This window comes from Elephas maximus, chromosome 12, assembly GCF_024166365.1.
Source record: "Elephas maximus indicus isolate mEleMax1 chromosome 12, mEleMax1 primary haplotype, whole genome shotgun sequence".
In the NCBI taxonomy this organism is placed as follows: Eukaryota; Metazoa; Chordata; class Mammalia; order Proboscidea; family Elephantidae; genus Elephas; species Elephas maximus.
The window spans coordinates 85,170,352-85,189,310 of NC_064830.1; the positions used below are offsets into that span (position 1 = coordinate 85,170,352).

At 42.7% G+C, this 18,959-nt stretch overlaps 1 protein-coding gene across 2 annotated transcripts in view; it reads right to left on the reverse strand.

The window, feature by feature from the left end:
• The window catches only part of ARHGAP17 (Rho GTPase activating protein 17), a 104,132-nt gene that overhangs the window by 55,082 nt on the left and 30,091 nt on the right, over nt 1-18,959 (reverse strand). For both annotated transcript variants that reach the window (XM_049903465.1, XM_049903464.1), the window contains exons 2-3: nt 7,758-7,797; nt 4,049-4,153 (exon numbers count right to left, since the gene is read on the reverse strand). In XM_049903465.1, coding sequence (XP_049759422.1) covers nt 4,049-4,153; nt 7,758-7,797 — 145 coding nt within the window. The remainder of the gene's footprint in view (nt 1-4,048; nt 4,154-7,757; nt 7,798-18,959) is intronic.

Here is an 18,959-nt window from a genome sequence, read left to right on the forward strand (position 1 = left end):
ATTTCCATGTCCTGGCCCCCAACACACAACAATCCTGCCTCCTGATGTAAATAAATAAGAAAGCCCACTTGACACAGGAGCTCGTTAATGAAGATTTTGTTCACCAACATCAAACTCCTCCAGAGAGGTCTTCGGCCTTTCTGGGGTGAACAGCTTTTCAGTCATCGGGGATCAGTTCAAAAAGCTACAAAGTCTTAATTTGCAAAATGCACACAATAGCCAACTGCATAAAAAGAAGTAATTCCAGATTTACCATGAGCTGTAATATTAGCTCTGGCATGTCACCGGCTTGAACTGGGAAGGCCACCTGCCCCATCCTATCCCCTCTGATTCTGATTGTCTCTTCACACACATGGGGCCCTCCAGCGGGAATTCTGGGATGCTCCTCCTATGTTTTCTAGAGACTACTATGGTTTCCTCCACACAATAGGGACTCTTGTGGAAACACTTGATTCTTCTCCTATCATTTCCATGGTGGCTCCTCTTCTTATGTGCAAAGCGTAGACATTCTCAGAACCCTCAGTCTCTGGTTCTTTTGTTTGAGGTTGGAAAAAGAAGGCTAAGGCTTTTGGTTCTAGAAATGAGGACCAGGCACCTTTGCCTTTTCTGCCCTTCTGCTTGGAATATGCCAATCGCCTGCCATTAATTTCTTCCTTTTCAGGTCAGGCACTGCCTCTTCCAAGAAGCCTCACCTGACTACCCCCCCCCTTTGCCACCCATTCTTGGTCCTTCCATAACCCAGATAATATTCTGCTCATCATGCTGTTTATAATTACCCATTTGTGTGTATCTCACCCACCAGGATGTGAGCACATTTGAGGTGGAGGCTACAACTTATCCACCTTAAATCTCCAGCACTTGTACATACTAGATGTTTAATAAATATTTGTTTGTTTGTTTCTAATTAATGTATGTGACACTTGGGCTGTGACTCAAAGCACTGCAGACAAAAGGGACATCAAAACATAACTGCGCAAAGGACAGTAATACATATTCGGGGACCAGTGGGCACTATGTAAGGTTTCTGGGTGGCGCAAATGGTTTGCACTCAACTACTAACCTAAAGGTTGGTAGTTCGCGCCCACCTGCAGTGACATGAAAGAAAGGCCTGGTGATCTGCTTCCATAAAGATTACTGCCAAGAAAACACTATGGAGCACTTCTACTCTGTAATACATGGGGTTGCCACCAGTCGGAATCGCCTTGAGAGCAGTGGGTTTGGTTTGGTTTTGGTTGGGTACCACGTGGCTGGAGTGCAGTGTGAATGGGAGGAAGCTGGAGACAATGAGGCTGATAAGGAAAACGGGATCAGTATATAAAGGGTTTAAGTCATGCCAAAGAGTCTGGCCATTATCCCAGGCAAGGGGGGTCAGCCGCTACTCCTCAAAAGAGGCACTACTGGCATTTTGGGGCAGTTCCTTGGGTAGAACTATCCTGCCAGGGACTGCAGAACATTTAGTGTCTTGGTCCCCACTCTCCAAATGCTAGTAGTAGTCCCCATTCATAATGGTAACCAAAAATGTCCCTCTACACTCCCAAATATCCCCAGGGGTATAATTCTGGTCCCTGTTGAGAACCACTAAGATTTTTTTTTCCTAGGCAGAAGCATGACAGAATTGATTTGTACTTCAGGAAACCAACTCTAGTGACCAGGTTGAAGACAAACTGGAAAGGAGGGAAATCAGAGGCAGGAAATATAGGTCAGGAGGTGATGACAACAGTCCAGGTGAGAAGTAATCGGGTCTTGCATTAATCGAGGTAGAGGAGATGGAGTGGAGGTGAGGAATTCAAGCCAAACGCATGGACCGAATTGCGGAACTTGCTGATCAAGCAGCTGTGGGAGGGTGGAGGATAAAACAAAAGTGAATAGAAGATAACCCCCCAGTTTCTAGCTTGCATAATAGGGTAGATGAAATTCAAGAGAGAACACAGAAGGAAGAACTGGTTATGCATGCTAAAATAGACATCTAGGGGAGGAAGTTGTATGCTTGGTTGAAAATGGTTTAGAAGTCCCTGGTAGAAACACACCAGATAGAAGTCATGAGAACAGAGAACGCAGCCCAGGGAACGTGATGACGAGAATAAGGAGAAGGACAGAAACTTAGGGAACAACAGTAAAAGGGTAGGCAGAGCAGAAGCGGAGCAAGAGAATGAGAAGGCACAGGGAGGGCAGAGCCGGCAGATGGGGTCTGATTCTGACGGATGGGACCCTGCAGCAGGCATTCCTGGAATCGTAGGTGTACGCAAACCTCCATTCCTCTGAAAGACACAACTGCAGAATTCTAACTATCGTGCAAGAGAGGAATAACCCTGTTTACAAGATGCCCCATAAATGTCTGCAGAAAATACAAAAGGAGGAAGACACAGATCATCTGTAGCACCAGTTCTTCCTGTCGACACATCTGGTGACAGTATAGCAAGCACATCATAGCTCCCCTGTGCGCTGCTAAAACTATCACTTTAACGTTATATGGGTTTTAAGACTCGGTGTATGCTCATGAGCCAGGAACCTATAAAACCAAGCACAGAACTGCCTAATGAATGAGAGCTACTGGGCTCTACTTTGGGTATACAGAAACCTGAACTCTCTGGGTGACTGTACCCTGGAGTAGACATTCAGTGGTCTGGCTATCTACAGTCCATTCTCTTTGTCACGGATTGAATTATGTCCCCCCAAAAATGTGTGTATCAACTTGGCTGGGCCATGATTTCCAGCACTGTGTGGTTGTCCTCCATTTTGTGACTGGAATTTTATGTTAAAAGTATTAGGGTGGGATTATAATACCACCCTTACCCGGGTCACATCCCTGATCCAATGTAAAGGGAGTTTCCCCGGGGTGTGATCTGCACCACCTTTTATCTCTCAAGAGATAAAAAGGAAAGGGAAGCAAGCAGAGTTGGGGACCTCATATCATCAGGAAAGCAGCACCAGGAGCACAGCGTGTCCTTTGGACCTGGGGTCCCTGTGCCTGAGAAGCTCCTTGACCACGGGAAGATTGATGACAAGGATCTTCCTCCAGAGTTGATAGAGAGAGAAAGCCTTCCCCTGGAGCTGACACCCTGAATTTGGACTTGTAACCTACTAGACTGTGAGAGAATAAATTTCTCTTTGTTAAAGCCTCCCATTTGTGGTATTTCTGTTATGGCAGCACTAGACGACCAAGACACTTCCTATCTAACTTCTCTATAATAGTACCCTGGTTTTTCTTAACGATATCCCCTTGCCTCATAAAGCCTGTGAGCTGGAGGTGGGACCACAGCCCATGTTCTAGGGGTGGGTCTGATTAGCTTAAACCAATCAGCACATCCCATTTCCTTACCCAACTTCACCTCCTACCACAGTAACTAGGGTGGAACGGGGATGTTCAGAAATGAGGAATGTGACTCAGTTCAGGTCAGTGCAATGGAAGGAGGTTTCTATCTGCTAGTGGTATGGAAGAAGCTTTCTCATTCCATTAGGAAAACTACTGGAAGAGATACTCTCTAACTCTCCTGGACATGCACAGGGAAGCTCACAGCCCTGGGAAGATGCTGGTAGCCAACTGACAACCATGAAGGGTACCCATTTTGGGACAGAACAGACACTGAAAAGGGCAGAGAGGTGAGAAGGGAAGAAACTCTTGGGTTTCTGGTTATACCACTGAAATGTTAGACTGAGTCTTACCTCAAGTCCACCCAACCTCTGGACTTTCCAGTTACCCAGCTAACAAATTACTTGCACTTTCCAAGTCGGTTTAAGGTAGGCTTCCAACTTTGGCCATCAAAGGATTCCTAACTGACGTGTCCATTCTTTTATCAATGACAAATGACCTATGGAGTCTTTAAAAGCACCTGGAGAAAATTCAGTGGGAGCAGGGCTTTGAGCCCAGAGACATCTTAAGCACAAAGGAATGCTTTATGCTTAAGGTCAGGCAGGTGTCGCGAGCCTAATGACAATTTGAGGTACAAATCTGCTGACGCTGATTGGAAAAAAACAGGCTGATCAAAGGGGTAAAAGAGCTTCGGAGATGCAGGACTGTGTGTGGCTCTGCACAGCGTCTGATACTCACATGTCTCCTCTCGGCGTCGGTGCCATGCTGGCCCTGCAAGCAGCCCATCAGGCGCTTATGTGACTGGTGGCACATTGACCGCACCGTGTCCAGGCGCCGTTCAATCTGACAAGGGAGAGACAAAGAACCATTTGCAAGGCTTGGGGACAAACTCAGCCTCACCCTTATGTGGTAGGAAAAGCATCCCAGAGGCTTGTTTGGCTCTTGGGTGTAAACAGAAATGGCTCCCATTCACCTATACCAGGGTTTCTCACTATGGACACTTTGGGGCTGGATAATTCTGAGTTGTGGGGGCTGTCCTGTGCATTGTGGGATGTTTAGCATCCCTGGTTTCTACCCACTAGATGCCAGGAGCAACCCCTTTCCCCATATGTGACAACCAAGGTCTCCAGACATTGCCAAATATCCTCTGGAGGGCAAAATCACACCTGATTGAGAACCACTGATGTCCTTTACACTGAGGTTTTTAGATCTCTTCAAGGTTGAATCTATCTGCAGGGAGAGGGGACAGTTTTAACTAAAATTTGCTCTCAGACTGAGTGGTGGCAGTCAATTTACACGCTATGGTACCTGCAAGGCCTCAGGTCAAACGTGCAGAACTGCAAGTGAATGGACCTGGCTCAGACCCATTGCCAAGCGGGAAAAACCAGAGGGATACTCAGAAGCTTTCTGCTGCACGCGGCAATGGAGCCTTCCACGTAAGGACATCAGAGAGAAGACCCAAAAGAAATGTTCCACAATTTCAACTCAAGATCAGTCTTCTCAAAATTATTCCTTTTTGGGTTTGGTTTTTTTTTTTTATTTGTTTTTTAATCTCTGAAGCAGAATGGACAGCGACCAATAAGAGGCACTAACTTCAGGGACCCACACATCACAATTAGTTTCCCAAAATATTATGCTGGGACAGGGCTGTTTATGGCAAAGAGAGCAGCTTTTTACAGGAAGGAATGCCAAAAATGTGTATTCTGGTGACTCATTAAGAATGAGAGCAGGCCCTTGGGGATGCTTTCTATTTTAAAGAAAAATCAACAAATTCAAAGCAGAATCCATTTTGACCCAACAATGCTTTACCCAAGGAGATGGTTTTATGCTCCCTCTCAAGGGTCCTCACCACACCAACAGCTTCTCCTCAGTCCAAGTCCCACTAGGACTCAGAGGGGAAGCCAAGTTCATAGTTAGGAGCAGATGCCGATCCACTGTCCCCAAATCTTATAATGGCCGGATTTTAAAGCATTAGAAAACTAATACATTCTTCATTTGCCTCAAGAACAGAAAAAAAAAAAAAAGATTTTTAAAATTTTATTCTGATTCTAATACCCATGAGAATGTAAACTCCACAAGGACAGGAGCCTTGGTCTGTTTTGTTCACTAGTTTATTTGATGTTTGGAACAGTGTCTGGCACACAAACAATGTTCACATAACACCTGTTGAAGGGACAAATAACATACTGAGTACCTGTGCAAGGCTCTACAAAAACAACTCTAAATAAATCGGGGTTCCTGCCCTCCAGGGAGTCACAGCCTCTTGAGGAAAATTCTACCCAACCAAAATAAAAGGCAGCCTCTTGCAGCTGCTCTAACAGAGGTCTAAGGAAAAAGCTAGAAGAACACTGAGCAAATCAAGGGAAGTTTCATACCAGAAACAAAGTAACCATGGGTAATAACAACAACAACAAATCGCTAATATGTACCACCTCCTACGTGCAGGCTCCCTTCCCAGTGTGTTACACGTTTAACTCATTAAGCCCCCATAACAACTCCATGGGCTGGATATTGTTATTGCCCTCATGTTAGAGAACTGGAAGCTGAGGCCCAGGTGAAATAAATCCCTGAGGCCACAGAGCTAGTCAGGGGCTGGATATCTGAATCAGGCAGCTGCGAACCAGTATCTGCACTTTTCACCACCACTCTCTTCCTTAATAGTTAAAAATAACAGAAATCAGAGAGAGAAAATATTTGTAGCAATTATGGCAGACAGGAAGTATTTGTATTATAAAATAATTCAGTAATGTATCTTATTATTTATTATTGTCTAATAATCAATAAGAGCCCCTGGGTGGTGCAAATGGTTAATGTACTTGGCTGCTAACCAAAAGGGTGGCGGTTCAAGTCCATCCAGAGGTGCCTTGGAAGAAAGGCCTGGCGAGCTACTTCTGAAAAATCAGCCATTCAAAACCCTATGGAACACAGCTCTACTCTGACACACATTGGGGCTACCATGAGTCGGAATCAACAGCAACAGGTTTATGTTAAATAATAAACAAATTAGAACTTAAAGGCATAATTTAAAAATTATAAAAAAAGGAGTTCCAGAAAGGGACTTCAGATATCAGTGGATATTTGGACAAAAAATCAGAACGGACAGTTGCCACCTGAGTCCCATGAGAACTCTGCTGCTCTCAAAGTGCCTACAAGGTCCCCTGGTCCTCATCTTAGGGTTTCAAGGATGCGATGAGATAATGCATATTACTAATATGGGATGTGAAAGGGAGAATACTTGCGTGACAAAGCCTAGTTCAGTTAAAGCTGGACTAGACCAAATAGTATTTTTTGAAAGTCTGAAAATGAATTTGAAATATACGATAAAAACCAAGAAGTGTTGTTAAAAAAAAATTTCTATTCCTTAAAAAAAAAAAAAAAGACAAAAAAACAAATAAAAAAGATTTTATTAAAACATTCTACCTGCAGAAGGTTGTCATAACTTAGAAGGCTGTCTTAGCATGGTATGGTAGAAGGAGCAACTGGTAAGATATGCCAGGGAGCAACTGGTAAGATATGCCAGGTTCTTCCCTCCACAGGAAGAGAGAGAAAGTCACCTAAGTCACCTGGGAGCAGATCTTTGTTCTTCAGCGGCTCACCTGAGTAGACCTGCTCCAGCTTATGCAAATGAAGGCAAGTAGACTGGTCAGAGGACTCAACAGAAACTTTTATGCCAGAAGACATTTTGCCCTTCCCTAAGTAGTCTGGTAAGTGTGGGGGTGGGGTGAAGTGATTTGCATAAAGGGTCCAAGGCCTTCTGAGAGAAATTCCCAGTGGCCCCAAAGTCAGGGAAACCTGTAGAAACACAGACTGGAGAGGCTGGGAAGCAGAACGGCCAGGGACCTGTGGTAGGAAATGTCCTTACAGGGAGGGAAAAAAGCCTGGGCTGATGACTGGAGGTCACCCAAGGCCTCAGGGTAGTTCTGACATATCTGCTTGTGGTCACTGGGACCAGAAGCCCCTCAGGACTCAACTGGGCCCAGAGTCACACCTTGCAGAAGAACAGCAGAGGGAATAAGAAGCTAAAGCTATAGCTTAGAGCTGGTGGGGCGGCCCTGGGCTCCAGCTGGCAGGGTTCTGTCCCATCAAGGACATCATCGCAGCAGCAGTCTTGAGTCCGTCAGCCTACCCAGGACACGTGACCAAGCCACAATGCCAGTGGACCGGCCAGGCTGGCCAGGCCCCACTCCCACCCCGCCCCAACACCTGGCACTTGAGAGTCGTTGGAATAGCCCTATCTGAATTTCTTAACATGATACCAAAGTTTCAGATCCCTTTTTTTAAAATCCCCCTGCAACTCAATTGCTTTTCTTTCCTGCTCAAAACCATGCTCGTCAATTTTATTGTTTTAGGCAAAAACACAAGCTTCAATTCTCATCTATGGGTTCCCCCCAACCCCGCCCTCAATGTCTTTAAACAGAAAAATTTTTAAAAGATTATATTTTGTTACCTGTAACAGATCTTCATTGAGGACTTCTGTTTTCTCAGCTCTGTGGGAAAAATTAAAAGTTCACAGTTTGAAATCTAGAAATGAAAAGCAACTCATGAAATAATAATTACCTGGAGTTTAAAACAAAAAGAGGCAGAAATGAATGGCAACAAGGAGGGAAATTTTATCAGTTTTTACATCGAGGACAATGTAAGCAAAACCAAAGGGGGGGAGGAGCTTGCACAGAACAACAACCCAAAACAAAGAACAAGTCATCTGTAACAGTGAGTCGCAAATTTGAGCGTGCACGGAATCATGGGAGGAAAGAGAGTGGGAGTTGATTTAAAATGCATTTTCAGACCTCATCCCAAGAAATTCTACTTCAGTAGGCCTGGAGGGAGATCCTGAATTTTTAACAAGTCCAACCCCACTCAGAATCCCACTGTAGGAGGTACAAAGACCACACTCTGAGAAAACGCTGTTCTAGAGATGCTTACACGTCAGTTCTTAAAATTCTCGTTTCTGAGGCTTACAGCCTTACTGAAGCAAGTTTGTGACAAATTCAGAAACATTATGCAATAATACAAGTCTGGACCATCACACACAATAATAATAATAATAACTGAATATTCTCTCCTTCAGAGTCCCTGAGTAGTGCATATGGTTAACAAGCTTGGCTGCTAACTGAAAGGTTGGAGGTTCATGTCTACCCAGAAGCAACTTGGAAGAAAGGCCTGGCGATCTACCTCCAAAAAATCAGCCACTGAAAACTCTATGGAAGCAGCTCCACTCACACACAGTCGGTTGCCATGAGTCAGAATCGACTCAACGGCAACTGGTTTTATTCCCTCCTTCAAACGTCTTCCCACCTTCACTTTAAAAAGAAAAAGTACTTTCACAGCTTCCCCCTTTCTATGCTTTAAAACTACCATTAACAACCTCTCGGGCCTTCCCAGAAAACTACCATGGCTGCCAACAATCAGCAGAAGAGTGTTCTAAACTGCTTTCATCTCACTTGCCAGATACTGATCAATAACTTTTTAAGAAGACTTTTGTCTGCAGTTCAACAGGGTTCTATCGCTGCCATACACAGTACTCAGAATTACTACAATCTAGGTGCCATCTTGGCCCTCTGGTTCAAACACTGATTTGAGTTGAGTTATTTAACCTCCCTACCAAAAACCCACTGAAACAAAGAAATTATTAAAGAAACAAGAAAATAGTCTGTTTCATCCCTGAACAAAGGAGAGGAGGTAGCATCAGTAAATTGGAGACTGTGAAGCCTTTTCACAAGATAGAGGGCACCTTGATCTTGCCAAGAACCAATGCAAGAGAAGGAAAAGCCAGTTTGGCCGGAAAGTAGATGGGACCCCCCAGAATGACCTCAGAACGCTGCTCAGAGCAGTGCCAGCTGTGGGCAAGGACAAGGAGTACTGTGGGGCACACCTCCAGCATACATTCAGGGTGATGGCATGTTAAGAGAGGGCACTGCCTCAGAAGATTCCAAATGCCAGTCATCACACGAGTGCCCCCAATTAAGTCAGAGGTGCCTCCAGGAGTCGCAAACTCACTGGTTTCTATAGGAAGTCAGAACTCTGACCTGGCTCTATACCTCCCAGGTATAGAGAAGATGAGGCCAAGGCCCCTGCTCCCAGAGGAGGCCACTGTCAGCCTTATGAATAAGTTCCGTGAGCACCAGGCCAAAATATGCCATCCCAGCCCTTGCCTGGCACGCGTGGTGCCGGGCATTGCTGAAGTGTCAAACATGGGTAGTCACGCCAGTTAGGAGAATAGAGCAGGGCCCCAGCTGACTGTGAGATCAAGCAACCGGCCTCAAAAAGAAACCCTACAGTCAGCCCAGTAGGGCCCTTCCTGTCATGAGCCTGCCATAGCCTCGCCATTAGCGCCTTCCATGCCTCTCACCAATAGCCACGCCCCTCCTCTAACAAATACCATCACCGGGTTGTGCAACTTTCTCTTTTCTTCTCTATTCAGGACCAAAGTATGTGGACAGGGCCCAGGGCCCTGTGCAACCTCTGACAGAACCCACCTTAATGCTGAAATCTCTACAAATGCAGGCTTCCATCTCTAAGGATAGGTACACAGAGAAAAGTCCCAGGACCTATTAAAACACTCAGAACTTCAAAAGAAGAGATTGAAACAATCTGAGAATCGGAATAAATATGTCCTCTTCTGAAAGAAAATTGTGTGCATTCTTGCATTGTGTGCACCCTGGTAACTTGAAATAAAAAATTAAATACAGTATAAACACAAACAATACAATCAGGGCATGCATCCATCCATCCACCCACCCACCCACCCATCCATCCAGCCAACCATCCAACCATCTATCCAGCCATCCTTTTTTGGAGAGCTGACTGTTAAAAATTTACCAGCACAGCTCTGGAACAGCCACAAAGAAAATAAAGCAAATGAAAAGTAAAGCAAATATTAACTTTAGGAAAAACAAAAAGTCTGTCAGAAAGTTAAACACAGTATACTGCTGTTCTCAGCTGCAAATAACTAGTCACAATAATTCAAGTATCAAAAAATAATATAACCAAAAATTCTAAATAACTGTATTGGGAAAATGGGGGAGCAGAAGCAGAGGAGAAGGTTATTAAAATCCTAAACCCTGGCCTATCATTATAGGAAGTCAAAAGATAATTGATAACCCAAAGGAGAGCAGTTTGCCCATATTATTTATAAGTATGGATCTGAGTAAATGTTAGAATGAATAGCTAAAATTTAAAGGTAGCTGCCTCTGGGGTGGAAGAATCTTGTGAAGAGTGGCCAGAAAACCCCTGCATTTTGTAATAAGTGTTTTACTATTCTTTGACCTTTTAAACTACATGTATACATATTTTCAAATTCTTTAAAATAGTATGCTAGTTACATATTTAAGTAACATGCTTGCTATAGTTTCAGGTGAAGTACCTCTAAATTTAAAGCAATCAGTCCAACTGCCAATCTGTACAGAAGTACCACCTATCTCAGAGCATCCAAAATACTAGGAAAATACATTTATTTATTGTTCTTTTTCTTTTTTCTTCAAATTAACAACAGGACCGTATGATTTAAATTTAGAAGTACTTCACCTAAAAAGGTATCTGGAGGCTGAATAATATACTGAACATATACGAAAATGTAGCTAACAAACTGTTTAAAAAATAAGTTTATCCTATGTTTCCTACCTTTAAGGATACTCTGTATATTATGCTGATAAAATTAATTTTAGAAAACCTATCTTCTTTACCAGGAACTCTGGTGGTGCATTGGTTAAGTGCTCAGCCTAGCCAAAAGGTTGGTGGCTCTAACCTACCACCTGCTCTGCAGGAGAATCATGTGGCAGTCTGCTTCCATAAAGATTTACAGCCTTGGAAACCCTGTCCTATAGGGTCACAATGAGTCGGAATCAACTCGACAGCAATGTGTTTGGTTTTTGGATCTTCTTCGAATCCACCAGGCGCTCCTTGGAAACCCCATGGGGCAAGTTCTACTCTGTCCTACAGGGTTGCTATGAGTTAGAATCAACTTGATGGAACCGTTTTTTTTTTGGGGGGGGGGGATTTACCAGATTTTAGGGTTCACTGATCTTATTTAAAAAAAATAAAAACAAAACTGTAATCAGGAAAGATGACTTCCAAGTGGCAAATCATGGCTATGAAATATACAAATTGGGCAGCTCCTTCATTCAGTGATTCCCACACTGGTCTGTGCTATCTCCACCTTCATTTTCGGGAACCACTGGAGTCTTCTCCCCAAGGTGGTCCAAACGGCCTATTCTCTCTCACCACTGTGACTGGTCCAAGCGTCAGCCCTTTCTATGATGAACTGTTTCAGAGTGTTCATCTTTACCGGAGGAGTGGCATTCTTACCTAACGAAAGTCCAGCAATCATTCAGCATACCTGCCAAGGTGCCCATTCAACAAAGCAACTGGCATTTATATCAGCCATAGAAAGTTGCTTGTTTTTACTGAGATGTGTTCTCTTGGATCAGTTTTTTTTAATTAATAAAGCAAAGGGGGGGCCTACAGATTGAATTTATCAAGGCATCTAAAGACAAAAACAAAACACTGGACAAAGTAATCTCTTAATAAAATAATACTTGCTAAACTGGATCGTTTCACATCAGACATTTTGCTGCCCAGACCTCCACTTTTTACACTTAAGTTTTTTTCTGCTTTGTCAGAGCCTTCTCTGTGTCCAGCATTTTGTGCTTGAAAACACACTTGAATGTTTCCTGTCTGTAACTGGAAAACAATACAAAGCAGGAAGGAGCTGCCCACTCGCCATGTTACCCTGGGGGTTGTTTTTTCCTATGCAAGCCACTCTGCGATTTCACTAGTCACTCACAGGAGGCAGGATTTTGATTTTACTTATCACTTTTTGGTCAAACACAAGACTTTCTCCTTGTGATTCCCAAAGCCTAAAAGCAGCAGTGCTGTGCATGCCTTAATAAGGTCACCTTTTCCCCAAACTACTTGTGTGAATGTCCAGCATTTTAGTCGTGGCTAATAGGATGTTCCACTCAGCCCACTTAACAGGCGAAGGAAAAACAGAAATGTTCCCAACCTGAAGGGGCTCTTTAACCACAGATAGCAAATGCTTAAACTAGTAGACAGTGTTCAAGTAAAACTTCCAATTCACTTGACAATTTCCATCTCTACTTATGGACTGATTTCTGGAGGAGTTACTGTCATCCCTACCCTCAAATGTCAGATGTCACTATTGTGAAGCACCATTCTGTTTCCCAGGATGCTGGCTACTGCAATTCCAGGCATATACATTCTTTATAAAACAAGTATCACGGCACCCATGGGCTTCAGAGCCATGGAAGTAAATGCGCAAGTCACACTGTCAGTGGACGCTGTGCTCTTTGGAGCATGAAGCATCAACGATATGTCCTTCTGGCCAACAAGTTCCTCAGGTGCAGGGAACATTTCTACCTTGGTCATCACTTTTTTCCCACGCCAAGCTCAATACCTGCTTGCCGCAGTAGGTGCTTAATAAATATACACTGAATGAATAAATGAATGACAAATTAATGACTATCACAAAGATACCAAAAGAAAAAACCAAAAAACCCAAACCCACTGCCGTTGAGTCCATTCCGACTCATAGTGACCCTACAGGCAGAGCAGAACTGCCCCACAGAGTTTCCAAGGAGCACCTGGTAGATTTGAACTGCTGACCTTTTGGTTAGCAGCTGTAGCTCTTAACCACTACGCCACCAGGGTTTCCATCACAAAGGTAGGAAAAAAAAAATTGAAAACAGAACTTTCTAGATTTCAAAAGAGGTAGCAAGGAAAGGTACATTCAATAACACTATATAGAAAAGCAGCTATATATATGCAGAATTATCTGTCACAGTAAAATCCACAATGATCAAATACAAAATGTGATATGGCCTTTCAAAGTTAATCTTTAAAAAAAAATATTGAAAAACACAAAAAAGTAAACTCATTCATATTGCCATAGCTTTAAAATTTTTATATTAAAAAGGGAATGAAAGCCATCCCTCTAACCCAGAGGTAACCACTGTTACCAATTTTTCTCTAAATGTAAACCAGTGGTTCTTGACTGGAGCTGATTTTGCCCCCAGAGGACATCTGGCAATGTCTGCAGATATTTTTGGTTGTCACAATAGGGGGCTGCTACCAGCACATGATGGGTAGGGATGGGGGATTCTGCTAAAGATCCTAAATGCACAGGACAGCACCTCATCTCCCAAAATAAAGAATTTTCTGTATTAGTTTCCTATTGCTGCTATAACAAAATGCCACAAACTCAGTGGCTTAAATGATACAAATGTATCATTTTGGCATTCTGGAGGTCAAAAGTCCAAGCAGGTCTCACTGGGCTAAAATCAAGATGTCAGCAGGGCTGCATTCCTTTCTAGAGGCTCTAGGGGAGAATGTGTCTCCGATCCTTTTCCAGCTTCTAGAAGGCTCCCACATTCCTTGGCCCCCTTCCTGGATCTTCAAAGCCAGCAGCACTGCATCTCTCTGGGCCTTTCTCCTATAGTCACAGCTTCTTCTGACTGGCTCTTTGTGATCTCCCTCTTTAAGTTTTAAGGATTCTTGGCTGCTAACCAAAAGGTTGGAGGTTTGAGTCCACCCAGAGGCACCCTGGAAGAAAGACCTGGTGATCTACTTCAGAGAATCAGCCACTGAAAACCCTATAGGGCACAGTTCTACTCTGACAGACATGGGGTCGCCACGAGTTGGAATCGACTCAATGGCAACTTGAGGGTAGTGGTGATTACACTGGGGCCACTTGGATAATCCAGAATAACCTCCCTTTCTGTTGATTAGGAAACCCTGGTGGCATAGTGATTAAGTGCTACAGCTGCTAACCAAAGGTTTGGCAGTTTGAATCCGCCAGGCGCTCCTTGGAAACTCTATGAGGCAGTTCTACTCTGTCCTATAGGGTCGCTATGAGTCGGAATCAACTCGACTGCACTGGGTTGGCACTGGGTCTGTTGATTAACTCATTGCCATTGAGTTGATTCTGATTCATAGCAACTCTATAGGACAAAGGAGAACTGCTTCATAGGGTTTCCAAGGCTGTAATCTTTACAGAAGCAGAATGCGACATCTTTCTCCTGCAGAGCAGCTGGTGGGTTTGAATTGCCGACCTTTCAGTTAGCAGCTGGGTGCTTAACCACTGCGACATCAGGGCTTCTTTTCTGTTGGTTAGCAACCTTAATTCTATCTCCAGTCATAATTTTCCTTTGCCATGCAACCTAACACAAGCCTTAAGTGTCTACAGTGCCAAGACCAAGAAACCCTGATTTAAATTGATGATTTGCACATACATACACGCATGTTTAACAGATATCTTTCCACGTCAGGACACAGATGTACACTTCTACCTCATTCTTTTTTTATGGCTACTTGGCAAACCATTATGTAAATACACTATAATTTATTCAAACAAATTAAACTTAATGGCACAAAATCAAGGGAGCACAGCCCTAACCCTCCATCCTCATATTAAATTTAATTCAATTGTGAATTGAAGACAGGTCAACAGTCTGTCAAACCTCCATATCATAAATGGTTCCCTCAGGCTGTTGGGGCCCAGCTAGAGTCTTCAGAATAGCCAAGGGCAGCAGCCGCTAACACTGGCTGGGTGCTTTCTATGCACCAGGCCCTGGGCTCCACTCTGCATCTGTTCTCTCACTTAAATTCTCACATCAACCCCGTGACATAGGAACTACTGTTACTCCCATTTTACAGAAGAGGAAAGTAAGGCTTTAAGAGTTAACCTGTCCAGAGCCACACTGCTGTAAGTGGGATTAAGGGATTCAAACCCAGAGCCTGACCATCAGGTCCTGGACACTTAGTTTATATACACCAGCAAACTACGGCCCACAAGCCAAATCTGCTCACAGGTTATTTTTGTATGGCCAGTGAGCTAAAAATAGTTTTTATTTTTAAATGATTGAAAAAGAAATTAAAATAGGAATCATATTTTCAACATGAGAAAATGATATGAAAGTAAAATTTCAGTATCCACAGGGTTTTGTTGTTGTTACTGTTGTTGAGAATATACATAGCAGAACATACACCAAGTCAGCAATTTCTACATGTACAATTCAGTGATACTGATTATGTTCTTCAAATTGTGTAACCATTCTCACCCTCCTTTTCCGGGTTGTTCCTCCTCCATTTATATAAGCTCACCGCCTCTAATTTTCTTATCTAATCTTTTGAATTGCTGTTCAATTTAATCCCATATAAACAGCTCTTAAAAGAGTCTAATGCTCAAGGCAGACATTCTTTACTAATTTAGCTAAATTATTGCTTGGACTAAAGAAGATTTCAGGGGATATTTCTGGTTTAAGGTTTATCTCAAGGCAATCGTTTTAGGGGTTCATCCAGCCTCTGTGTTTGAAATCCACGGGAATTTGAAATTCTGTTCTACATTTTCCACCTTTTGATCAGGATTCTCCTATAGAATCTCTGATCAAAATGTTCAGTAATGGTAGTTGGGCACCATCTAGTTCTTCTGGTCTCACAGCAAGGGAGGCAGTTGTTCATGGAGGCAATCAGCCACACATTCCATTTCCTCCTCCTAGTCCTGACTCTCCTTCCTCTGTTGCTCCAAGGGAATAGAGACCAACTGTTGTAATTAGGATGGCCACCTGCAAACTTTTAAGACTCTAGGCACTACGCAACAAATTACGAGGCAGAACAGAAGCACTAAACACAACACTAGGTCAGTTAACTGGGCTGTCCCATGAAACCATGACCGTAAACCTCCAAATCAAGAAACCAAATCCTATGAGGTGCTTGGTTATACATAAGCAACCTCAGCAGCTGCTCTTTTTTTTTTTTTTGTAAATATACCTATCACACAACATGTGTCAACTCAACTTTTTACAGGTGTACAATTTATTGACATCAATTACATTCATCAGTTGTGCAACTCTTACCCTCAATCAACATGATTTTTTCATCACTGTAAACCATAAAAAAAGTTTTATTGAGACACAATCATGCTCGTTTGTGTTTTCTACGGCTGCTTTCGCGTTGCAAAGTCAGAGTTGAATATGAGAAGGTATGACCCAAACAGCTTAAAGTATTTACAATCTGGCTCTTTAGAAGAAGTTTGCTGATCCCCAGCAGTGATTCTCACCGGGTGTGTGTGGTGCCCACCTCCTCAGCAGGCTTTTCAGAATCACTTTCAGGACTGGCATGTAAGGCTGATCTGGAGGTGTATTTTCTCTTCCTAGACATTCGGTCTCATGGTTAAGAAGCAGCTGCCAAAATGAGTGGGGGTGGCTGACTCTGATAATATAGCCCAAACGTGGAGGCACAGCCCAGTGCTGGTGACAGAAATAAGAAATGTCTCTCTTCTACCCAACCACCTCCCAAAAAACCTTGAAAAATTATAACTATCATTTTCTTTCTCTGATTTCTATTTATAAACGTTATTTCAGGACAAGATCTAAAAAAACACAATCCTCTGGATCAGAGATTAGCAAACTTTCTGGAAAGGGCCAAATAATATTTTAGGCTTGCAGGCCACACCATCTCTGCTGCAATTTACTCTACTCTGCTGTTGTCTCTAAAAAGGAGCCACTGTGTACAAGCACCATAGACAATACCTAAACAAATCAGCCTGGGTGTACTCCAGTAAAACTATTTATGGACACAGAAATTTGAAACTCACATAATTTTCACATATCACAAAATATTATTCTACTTTTGATTTTTTTCCCCAACCATTTAAAAATTTCAAAAGTATTCTGAGCCTGAAGCCACCAGATTTGGCCTACAGGCCATAGTTTGCTGATCTCTGTATAGTAAAGTACATTTTTCCATGAAACCCAATCCTTTCTAATCATTCCAAAATACAGATTCTTCTTACTCTGAGGAGCGATTTCTACACTTTCCTAACTTGCACTTCAGCATTAAAGATGCACTGGCCTTCCAAGACTTTGCTGATTGGTCCTTCTCAATCCTTCCAGCCATTTCGGGTCCTTAAGAGCAGGACTGCAATGTTCTACCACCCAGGGCACTCTCTAACCAGGGATGGCAAATATGTGGCCTGTGTGTCCATGGATGGTACAAACGGTTAAGCGCTCGACTACTAACTGAAAGGTTGGAGGTTCGAAAAGTGCCTTGAAAGGAAGGCCTGGCAACCTGCTTCCAAAAGGTCAGTCACACTCTTGAAAACCCCATGGAGCACAGTTCTACTCTGCACACATGGGGTCGCCATGAATCGGAATCGACTCAGTGGTAATGGGTTTTGCTTTTTGTTTGTTGCAAATTGTTGTTGTTAACTGCCAAAACTAGCAACAAACATCAACGGCTCCCCATTGCCCTCAAGATCATGGTGCTAGTGTTTTTGATTTACAACTTCATACAAGAGGCTATACAGTTCTGTTGGTTTTTTTTTTAATTTACAAATTCACTTTGATATACCAATTAAAATAAAAAACAAATGGGGAATGGACAAAGTTTTTAGTAAACCGGTTTTAAATTCCAGTTACCTGAAAATACCTAAATGCATCTTTGAGAGAGTAAAATAAACTATGAGTAGTCTACTGAGGAATCTGAACAGTCTACACAGGGTAACAACAACAACAGTTACTGCACGCAACATAATCTGTATTCACAGTGTAATTGCAGTGACCAGACCTAGAGTGTATTTCACTATGCCGGCAATCAGATTTTGTGCCATACTGTCATCTCCTGTTAAACGAGTGTTTGCAAAATCCATGTGAGCCTTTGCGTTGAGTTGGGACACAACAACTTGATTTCACATTGAACTGCAGGACTACTGAGCAAGTTTTTACTGTTTTATCTCATTACATTAGCTGTCTTAAATTTCTGGGAAGGAATCTGAAATCTACTTAATTGGATTTTAAAAATAAAGTACCCTCTGATACTTTATAAATGAAACAATTTGTTACACATTCCAAAAAATAGTTTAGAAAGTCTTATAAGAGGGCTTATACAGCTCCAGAGGGACAGTATTAGAAAAGGAAAAAAAGGTTCATGCATAACGCATAATACTAAAAAGAAAAAGGATCTTTATCAGGGAAAAATGATAAATAGAAAACATTTTCATAACAGTATCGGTAACAGTTCCACTGTACACAGGGTTGCTATGAGTCAGGACTGACTCGACGGCACCTAACAGCAACAAATGGGAAAATACATCTAAGAGTTCTATACTCTGAATTATTTCTCCAAATGACAGAATTATGCCCACAACAGCTTCCCTAATATAGATAACATTTATTTTTCACTTTAAACAAAACCCTTGTCAATCTTAACTTAATCTCCATAGTATTATTTGAATTCCAATCAATGACTAAAGTGAACTGTTATATTTTAAAACAAACTGAGTTAGCTTTATCATTTTCTTACACTGTAAATTTATCTACAAGGCTTTCTGTTTGGTCAGTTGGCTTTTGTCCTCCTTGTGGCACGTGAAATGGAATCTACTTGCTATCCCTGTTCTAACCACGTGGCCTAAGACGAAAGCTCCATAAATGAGGCCGGCTTATGGCAAAGCTGGAAGGAACCTCGCTACCTCACGCTGTGACTCCCCTTGGTCACATCTACAGGGAGTTTTCAAGTCCCTCACTCCCCAGCCTGCTTACTCATTTATGTTACCTGCTTGGACCTGGAAGCATCTGAGTTTTGAAATGTCAAAATTTACCTAAAAAGGCAAAAAATACATGGGTAGTATTTTACAAAA